Source organism: Zootermopsis nevadensis, unplaced genomic scaffold, assembly GCF_977971745.1.
Source record: "Zootermopsis nevadensis isolate Lab colony 2312 unplaced genomic scaffold, Znev_1.0 Znev_ptg000012l, whole genome shotgun sequence".
NCBI lineage: Eukaryota > Metazoa > Arthropoda > Insecta > Blattodea > Termopsidae > Zootermopsis > Zootermopsis nevadensis.
Genome location: NW_028259144.1, coordinates 8,815,703 through 8,826,498, shown reverse-complemented (window position 1 = coordinate 8,826,498; position 10,796 = coordinate 8,815,703). Strand labels below are relative to the sequence as shown.

The 10,796-nt window shown below is 36.6% G+C and overlaps 1 protein-coding gene across 1 annotated transcript; it reads right to left on the bottom strand.

The window, feature by feature from the left end:
• LOC110833165 (uncharacterized) lies at positions 1-9,242 on the bottom strand. The gene is made up of 2 exons (XM_022070876.2): positions 9,187-9,242; positions 1-5,290 (listed from the first exon to the last, which is right to left on the bottom strand). Exons 1-2 carry the CDS (start codon positions 9,196-9,198, stop codon positions 2,669-2,671), a joined length of 2,634 nt encoding a protein of 877 aa, XP_021926568.1. The 5' UTR covers positions 9,199-9,242; the 3' UTR covers positions 1-2,668.
• Positions 9,243-10,796: the final 1,554 nt, after the last annotated feature.

The following is a 10,796-nucleotide window of genomic DNA, read 5'->3' as shown; positions in this document are numbered from 1 at the left end:
TAAGTGCCAAAACACGGGACACTTACTTTGGTAACTATAGATGGATGGAACTGACTAAGGATCTTTGATTCTATGTAATGGCAGGCTATTGATATGTGCAGCAATCGGGTTCTATTACCATGCAATTTTAATTATACAGAGTGTGTATGCATTTTCTTTACACACAAACAAATAACAAGGAACAAAATAAATCCATTTAATGACTAAGGAGATGCAGTGAAGTATTCTCGGGCGATCAACCGTGTTGAGTGTGGAGCTAAAATGTCCCTGCCTTCATCATTAGGGTAGATGTTATGAGTGACTCGACTGCCCTCTGCCCGAAGCTCCGCTTCCATGTCTCCGAAACAATTGATTTTATACTTGTCGCAAGTTATCTCCGAGCTCGCTGATGTTACAAATACACACATTGGTGATAATCTAGCCGAGGTATATGAAGAGAGGGGGAGAGATAGCGCACAAGGCGTCTTGCCCCTCTCTTGCCCTTTACATATTCCCTTCCACTCTTACGGTGACGTAGCACGGGCTCGTAGATATTTTGAGTCAAGTGCTTTTCGTATTTACACGGCTGATTGCCCTAGAAGAATTCATTGGATTCAGTCGCCTTGAAAGCTTCAAATATAACACAGGAAATACATTATAAAATTATTATTATTATTATTTATGTTTTTGAGAATGAAAAATACATTATGAATTTGGCAAAAACATTTAAACTACGCCGCCGTGCTACCCAGTGTCATAAGAGCAACCTTATTTGATTTTCCATTGTCTGGGGATTAAAATGTCTTAAATTCTTTGAATTTAATTTAGTTTAACATCATAAGTCACAGTCATACAGGTATATAGCATATTGCGTCTCTCGCTTCTTAATTTGCTGATTTCATTCATACGTTTTGCTATTTTGCTTCAATAAATCACATTCTGTGGACTTTGCAAAAATACGTAGGCACCAAAAGAATAACAGGACCTATAAGTTCCTATATAAATTGTCATTGCATCTGATTAGAAATTCATATTCACTGTCAGAATAACTTTTTTAAAGTTTATATACGAGATAACTTAATTTTCCTGTCGGCGAGATAGAGAATACTTAACAAACTTCTTAAATAAATGCTAGTTAAAAGACAGAGAATATGATATGAAAATTAAATTATGTCGATTGTCATCTGGATTATTACGCCGTGTTATCTCATAGGTGGTACTATCTAGATACGTATTTCATAAGACTAATTTTCTGTTTTCTTCCCAATTCACTGGTGATAAACGTTTAATTTCACGATCAACTGTATCAATCGTCCGTAACTAAACAGTGTCGTTAAATAAATACGTAAGGATCCAACTGTCATTACGTGAACAGGTTCGCTGCAAATTGGAAATGGAGTTTAGTTTAGAACACGTCAGTACAATTACTGTGATCGATATCTTGAAGTTGTCAGCAAACAAAGCGACGAAGCTGCTTCAACTTCGGCCATAAAAATGATGAATGCAGTCCGTACTTTGATACCACGTGACCTTGCTAACAGAATTAAAATCTGCAACCGGTTTTTGGAGTCTTCATGACAGTACAGTTGATTCTCATTTGACTTACCTTTTCTGATAAAAATATTTACATGTTATAGAGTGAGTTTACAGACGCGGTATTTTCAGCACCTCTCAAAAACGGTAAGTTGTTTTAATTTTTTTGGAGCGGATTTGACTCATAGGGAATATATTGTATTACTACTTGGCGGTAAGTCATGCAGATTCTGGGAGGAGCCAGGAAGTTACAGTTGCATTTAACTTTGCCAACAGACGTATTTTAATTTAGATCTTTTTGAGGTGTCAAAAACATGAATTTCTTTGGCTTTAAATTAGAACCGAAGTTAGTTTTTTTATGTGTAAACCTGTTTAAATGACATCCATTTATAAACCTATTAAACTACTAGATGTAAAATTGTATGCACGTTGCACTACGTAATTACAATGAAGGATACTCGTTCGTATCATGATGTACAACGTTGGCGCAATGTCTCACTAATTGCGTTCCGCTGCTTACGGTCGAGAGAAACCAGGTTACTGTAACTTTATATTAAACGTACTTTTTCTCTTTGAGGCATGTTGATCATTCAGGACAAAAGAGTGATGCATTCCTTCGCGTTAAGTGTAATATCGTTTCTTTGGTGCGCATCAAACCAGATCCTTGTTTTCGTTTGTAGCATTGCACTCAAAATGGTCTGAGTTGTCTGGTAAAAACAATGCACCATAAACATTTTATCCAGACAATATCTCAATGGCTGACAATGTATCACGGAAGGCCACACTGAACTTTGAAGATAAGAACAAATGAAAAATATTTCATGAGAAATATTTGTGAAGATGGCTGTCTACTGAGTTGTTGCGCCGTATAGTCTGGTACAAGTTTACCGGCATTTCAGATGTCCTTGCTAACCTCCATCATCAAGGCGATGAGGCAGCAATGACCTCTGAAACGTCGGTAAACTTATACCAGACTACACGGCGCGACAACCCAGAAGACAGCCATCTTCAGTCTCACCACCGTGAAAACCTCAAATCCTACACAGAAATATTTGTATTTCGCACGAACTTGATAACATTTCTGTAAGCAATCCAGTATTTTTTAAGGTCATCATAAATTTTTAATGGCCAATGTTGTCTATACTGAAAAAAAATATTATTTTATGAAACTAGGATTTGTGTTTGGGGTTGGAGGTCTCAGACCTATAACATGAGGCATATTTATGGGGAAGAGAGAATTACTTAATAAACCTGTGGGTTTCCCTGGCTTCGAAGCGAGATGCCACCCGTGCGCATTCTTGTCCCTGAGCTGTGTCTCTATATTGGTTGCAGCTGGCTGCTTACTTATATTTTCATCCCTCTTCACTGTTAAGTGCGACTGTGGTGTCTCTTGCGGAATATTTAAGGGAGGATATTTAAGGGGAGTTGCTGGAGGAAGGTTCAATTTGAATCCGGAATGCTGACCGTTGGCAGTCGAGATTGGAGGGAGGGAAAACGCTTGATGGCCTCGGGTTACAATTTTTGGTTCACCAAGAACAAAGTCGTGTGCAGGAAAATTTGATGGTTGCTGTTGAATACGATTCCCTCCGAAAGGCGACTTCTTATATCCTCCAGAATTAAAGTTATGTTGTGAAATTGGATGTTGCTGCTGAATTTTGAGTGCAAAACCATTTGGATGGACATTTATTTGTGGTCTCACTGCCTGATTGATTTGGTTGTTCGCTTGCTGGTGCTGATATGGGACAGTGTTTTCGAAGCTAATTATATTATTCCCTGTTGACATGGGAACATATTGGTTTGACTGTGTTTGAAAAGTATTATGGTGCTGGCCAGTGGCTTGCATTGTAGATTCTTGAGTTGGTTTGTAGGTTTTATGCTCAGGGTGATTTTGATTATTGAATGCTAGTCCTCCGTCAGGTAAGGAAATATAATTACCTCCAGGAAACATTCCTCCAACATGATGAGATCCTCCTACCACACCGTGCAATCCTTGAATCCCAAGCAAATTTCCCTGGATTAAAGGCAGTCCTCTGAACCCTGTATATCCATTTCCCATAGGCATTCCTACGTAAATCAGAGGTGCTGTGTTGATGAAACTTTTGGCCATATGCGAGTCGACAAATTGTGGATGTTTCCGTTGAACGTCTTCCGCGTGCTGACTTCCAACGATTCCCGCTTGAGTTTGGTGATTCTCTACTTGACCGCTTTGAAGACCTACCAGAGGCACGTAGTAAGCCTGTAATGGAATTCCATTGTTACCAGCGTTCACTATGTCTTGCATAGGAAGAATGATGTTGTGATGTCCAGTGTTTCTTGTTGCATAACCAAGATGTAATCCATTTCCGAGTACCAGAGGCCCTGAAATTCTTTGAAGTCCTTTGTTGAGTGTTAGAGGAACTTTATGACTGGAAACATCAAATCCATAATTAGTTTGTTGTAATGTTGATTGAATCTCAGGATGCTGTTGGTGATGTTGGCCACCAGAAATATCCTGTTTGTGCCCAGTAAAACCTGGACTGTTATTTGTCCCTGTGAATACATCACCGGTATTTTCATTCACTGACACTGAGTTTTGAAGTTGATGCCTGCTATTTTGGTACTGATTCTCCTGTTCAAGCACACCAGCTGAATGACCTTGGGGAATAGTCAACAATTGTTCTTGATTTGCGTGAAACTGTGTAGGAGTGTACAATACGGCGTCTCTGTAACCGAAGTTGGTACTGTGTCCCAGAGCATTGGCATGGTCAAAATTAGGAACTTGAAAATATGCTATGTGGCTTTGGCCACCGACTTTACTGTTATCGAAATGGCCGGACGTTGTTTCAGGTTTTCGTGCTGCAACAGAATTTCTGTGTAACCCTCCAGCGGCCTGAGGGGCATTGCTGGAGACTTCCAGACCTGGACTGATGTCGCGCCAGACGTAGTTAGGATCACCGTTGTTTGGAGCCATGTTGTGTGCAGTGGTTGACTGAATTTGGATTTCCGGGTTATGGTCTTGTTGTTGTTGATTGATGAGCAACTTGTTATCATTACCACCTGAAGCTGAGAAGTCGTGTTTAATGACGTTGTTATTGCCAATTATGTTTGGAGGCGTTAAGATACCGAAGTTATGCCCTGTCTGTAATTCTGTTTTCGGATGTATTATCTTCGGGATAATTTCTGTGGGTTCTTTTCTGGAATTCTGATGGCTGTTTTCGGGAACAAGGCCGGATTGCTGGTGTCCATTTGCGGTGATTATGTAAGGCGGTGTTTGTTTTAATTCATTTGAATTTGATGTTTGACTGAATCCGTTGCTGATGGTGACAGGTGCATATGTTTGTTCGTGATGCTGATGTAGGTTTTGTCGCTCTGAATAGATTAAGTCTCGAACATGATGCAAATCGTGTTGCCGAATAAGGTTTTGGTTTGTGTTCTGGTGTTTTAGACGTGGTTGATGTTTTTGTCTAATCCTGCTTTTATCTGGTCCATAAGTAGTAATTTCTGGATGAACTTTGGGTTCGTTTTCTGACATGTGAGAGTTGAAATTCACATTAATTTCACTGAAGGGCCAGCCTTTTGGCGGATCCTGCACTGTGAGTCCTCCCGTTTGACCGTCTGATGTCCCGGGTTTGTGTACGACGGAACTTCTGAAACCCTGGATCTTCACATCTTCATGATTGCTTTCCGCTACAGTCGGTTCTTCTTGTGGGATGTTCTTCAACGGCAATTGTTTTGTGTTGTCCAACACGATGATAGTCTGCGACTCAAGGACATTGGTGGCAATAGTAAAAACCAGCACCTTAAAGAGAACACACAATATTCAATGAATGATAGCGTCTATGTATTCTTTGATCAAATTTTGTCAAGATATGGCGCGACACATTTATTACAATTGAATGGTATAGATATAAATTTATTGCGAACATCTATTTTGATAGTTTTAACAATAGAGATATTGTGCATTCTAAAGAATACATTCAAATGTTTTTACTGATTTGTTTGTGTTTTAATATTTCTTGGTGGATTCCATTCGTGATCCCGCTAACAAAGATTTGAAAAAGTAAATTCACAAATAGTTTTAATGTTGGTAGATTCAGAATGATCGAAAAGTCACGCACCCCCTTCCTGGCACATGTATTTGTAAAAAAATAAGTTACATTTAAATCGTAAAGCAAAAAACAATGTTACATTAAGCGTTGTAAATGTCCACTACGTCAGCAATACATGTATTTAATCTTTCGTGTTTGTTGTAACTCAGAGATGAGTACCTTTGTCATGGAAATGATTCGCCGGACGAGATATTATCGATTTATTTGGCACAGGAGAATCGAGAAATATACTGGTATCACTAAACTCATTCTGGCAAAAAAGTAAGAACATCGAGGGCGACCAATATACAATTTTATGTGGATTTTGTGACTTATCGACCATTCTGTATTTCGGTTAATAATTGCGGGAAAGTAAAGTGACATATATATATATATATATATATATATATATATATATATATATATTCGGCTTTGTACAAACATGACTTCTGTCTCTGTGAATGGAACTTTGCTGCCGAAACAGGCAGTCGCAAAACTACAAAAGAAGGATGGATTATTTTTTGTTGACTATAATCTCTACTCACCAACATTTACTTTAACCCCACGTATCATAATTAATTGTTTTTTGATAAATATTTTTGGTTCGGAAACATGTGGGTAGATATCGAGGCATGAACTCCTCATTGTAAATTTCTTACGGAGTATTTATAAAAGATTTCCTTTGAAATAAATTATTTAAATGAGAAAAGAGTATAAAATTTTGCTCGATATATATCAGGATAAATATATGTAGTTGAAGATCATGGTATAATTATGATGTACCTTGAAAAGAGATCGGATATAAAATTTTGGTCCCTATTGAACTGGCTCGAGGATGGAATTTTGATAACACGATGATGAACATTCGTAATGTATAAAGAAGTAGATGTCTTGGTCTACTGAATAACTGTTAACTGCTTAAGGATTCCTGTAGCTGAGTTTATTGTCAGTGATTTAGTAAAGAGGTGGGCAGGTACATAATTTAGTCATTCAGCAACGTAATTATTTGTAAGTAAATTGGTACGTAGTTCAATAGTTGATTTAATCGCATTATGAAATATTTAGACACTTTACTTTAATCATAAATTACATTTTAGTAAAGTTAATCATTTAGGTAACATGAGAAATAGTTGTTTTTTCGATAATTTGTTTATAAGATAACTAATAGTTTAGTTTGTTAGTCTTGTAGTTAATTTAAACTACAGGCGGGTAATTTGAATAATAGAATAGTTTGTCAGACAGATAATAAATCTGCGGGTAATTTGTTAGCCGTGGAGTTCAGTCAGTTAGGTAGCTTGTCATTAAGGTAATTAGTTTGTTTGCCAGGTAGTTTGTTTGCCGGCCAGATGGGTCGTGTAACAATTTAGGTTATTCGGCAGGCAAGCGCTGTAATAATCAGTCAGGCATGAAGATGGCTGTCTTCTGGGTTGTAGCGCAGTGTAGTCTGGTAGAAGTTTACCGACGTTTCAGAGGTCCTTGTTTCCTCCGGTTTCACACTCGCTGCCGTGAGAATGTCAATTCCGAATCAACTGAGTAGTTTGTCATCCGTGTAATTGAGTCAGTTGGATACTTTCTCATAGTGTCAGATTGTTAATGATAGATATTATAACCAAAAATTAGTTTTCGGTTATTAGTTTGGTTTGTTGGTAATTGTCCTGTCTGTCTGTATAATCAGTTCAGTAGGTTGTAAGACAGGAGAAATAATTTAGTTAGAAAGATAGTCTTTGAAACAGTTTAGTTAATTAGTTTGTTCATAAGATAAGATACTTCAGAAAGAGAATTGCATACAACTGCCAAATGGCGTGCGTTCACAGTCGCTGAGTATTGCGGACATCCGAATTGCTGACCGAAGATGGCGTTAGAAAAGAATGGGTCCATATCTTCAGCGCATCCAGTCATGCACATTCACATGAACACACACTGTTTAACTACGTATATTATCTCATTTGGTGTTTTACAGACATCGATTGTTCAGTAGCGGGCGATGTTAAGTCTGATAATAACACACAATTACACCAATTTTGGGGAAGTTTGTGACATTTACTCCATTTCACACGCTTCATTTTAAACTGTTTAATGAGGTTATATCAGATGTCTTAGCCGAGTGGTTATCACTCTTGCTTCGTATTTTGCAGGTCCCGGAGACTAGCTGTACTGATTGCGTTTTTCGTGATTTTTCTTGAGTCTCTGAAGGTCATACGCATACTTTATCACAAGATTTAATAGCATCTAGTTTAAATGATGTCGCACACATCAAGTTTAATTCCCTATATATGAATAGATTATTGCTGTCGAAATATGTCAATAAGAAGATAATAAATGGATAATTTGCTTTTCCTATTACACGTATTTTATGTCCGGGAGGAATAACATTTGCAGACGTCAATTTTCTTGTCAACCATATGTCAGTGGAGGCGAAATTAAATTGATTTCACTTGTAGGGAGGAACTTGAAACATTCAACTGACAAGATTTGATTTCAATTACAAATTATATTACAGGAAGCACATTTCAAATATTGTATAATAAAGTTTTGTATAGGTCTGTCATCCAGAACATGCTCCTGAAATCTTCAAACCACTAGCGCAGAAGACACATTTCTATTGACCTCCGATGTTGCACCACATAGTATGTTTGCGTCTACCGTCATTGTGCATTTGATGTTTTTTAATTACACTTTATTCACTGTATATTTTGCATGTTTTGTATATCCCTTACAAACAACTTCACGGCTGCATGAAATAACAGTATGTAACGTAACGATCCTATGACGATATTTATCAAGTATTAATTACAGTTTACAAGCTAATTGGCAAATAAAAACAGCACTGAAATTAACTGATCCACATTCTTGTTAATTTTTATACGTTGAGAACTATGTTAAAAAAATTGTTTTAGTTTAGTTTAATGTGGGTGGCATTTAACAAAACGAATTAAATAAACCTTTATTTGAATCACTGAAATACATTAAGACCTTACACACATATACACATTATTAATTGTCTCGTATATTTTTTTATATTGAGGCGAACTATTTCTTGCATGGAGAACAAAATTAATGAATGACAGAGGTCATGGCTCACCTTCAGAATTTTTCATATCCATTGTTACTGTGTGTATTTCGGATTTGCATTATAATTTGCGGTTGGTTTGTATGGGCCCATTATTATGTTCTATTTTATATAAACTTAAATGGAACTAGTCCTTATAATTTTTTGTGGAAAAATCATTAGAAATACAATGGCTAAATGACATTTACGCTAATACTTATAATTATTATGACGCACTTCTTGATACACCGTATACTTAAAAAAATCAAAATGTATACAAAATATGTCTCTAAGCATTGCACTTTTTATACCGTTTGCCTGAGATTTTTTTTTTTATTAATGCAGCAAAATTTGTGTACAAAGTGAATAAACACCAAGTCAAACGCAAAATACAGAATAACATACAACGTATTTCGTAATCATGTGTAAAGGTAATACGCATTTTCACTGTTCAATGGTCACGAATATCAAGTAAATTAATAAATATCTTGAGTATTTTAAGTTTGCGCTAATTGCACTTTGTGTTTACACTTTGAAGCACAAATTTTGGATACTTACAAGTAGCTTCATGTTGCACTTTATCACACTACGAGAGCGTTGTTGGCATCCCTGAATCACTGTTTACAATGGGGCATCGTGCGTGTGCAAATTGCTTTATATACGCAACCGTCATTGCCGACACGACCCTTTGAAGAAGAAGAAAAAGGAAAGAAAGAAATGCTTTCTCGCATATACCACGCTCCACAAATCCCATACGTTACATTACGCCGACTAAAGACATGGACCGTGGATGAGAGGCGTCTCAGGTCTAAGAGCTCTTAAATTTTACATTAACTAAGTAAGAAACAGGCAAACCGAAACAAAGAAGGAAAGAAGAATAAGGTAGAAAGATAAATAAGGGAAGATATAAAAGAACATGATGGAAAAAGTAAAAGAATATCTTCCCGTGCTAATTGAACTTTAATCCTGTAAATTTATGTGGAAACTTTATGTACCAACTTCTTTAAAAATCAGCAACTGTGCATTTTGCATTTAAGGGTTCGTATGACTCTCATAATAAAAAGCGTTAACCAATTGACTTTTATAAGATAGTGTAGTTGCGTCATATTGTGACTTATTAAATTAAAATTAAATTATTTGGTTATTCCGTCAAATCACAATGTATTTAAAATAAGATAATTAAAATAATTAAAATATCATTCTGTGTTCCATATCGAATAATCGATTTACAATTGGAACAGTTACAACATGTTTCGGTTTTATTAAACCATCATCAGGTGTAAAATTATATTAAATTTAAAACTCAATTACAATTTTTACAATTTTTCGTAGTGTAGTTTTTTGGAGGTCGTGTCCAGATATTTTCATATAATGGATCAACTTTATTGTTTGAAGTGATGCTTTTGATGTTTGCATCGGTCAGAGATGAAATAGTAGACAACACAGTTGTGTCTGGAGGTGATCCAGAAGTATTACCGTATCCGATCAAGGTTTATTACTGACTTTTGTAGTGCCAAAATGTGGTCTTTTCTATGCGGTAAGGACTCGATATCTAAATGTTATTTTGACGAGTTTCGGCTAATTTAGAGGGTTAGAAATATGATTCAGAAATATCCACAACTCAAATATTCATGATCCATGTCGACTTCTTCTCTGGACCAGTTGATCTCTTTCACGTCCATGTGGGTCTGTTTACGATCTGCGTTCATAACATAATTCCTTCTTCGCCCTGGTCTACCGAGTTTCTCTCTTGTGTAATGGCATACTCGTGATGTGTGAATATATATCAACTTTATGGGTACATTTTCTATGAAGAACTGAGGAAATATGTCAAGGCTAAATCTTAGTACTTAAAGAATAGGAATTTGATAGGTTATGGTTGTGTTGCGCCTCAGAGCTTCACTCTTATATTCTCTTTGTTGGTTTATTTGTTGATGATTCCAGAGGAAGTGGTCATGACAGTTTGTCTGGAGGGGCCGAGCAAAACTACGAAAAGTTTATCGCGATAGATGATTTCCGGTGTCATTTGCTGTTAACCATTATGGTTGCAGAATTTACAAATTTAGTGCATAAAAAGGGTATCAACTTGAGAAGCTCTTAATTCTATGTAGTGAAGTTCTGTAGTTCTCTATATATCCCATATTTTAGGCCGGTTTAAAAATTAGTTG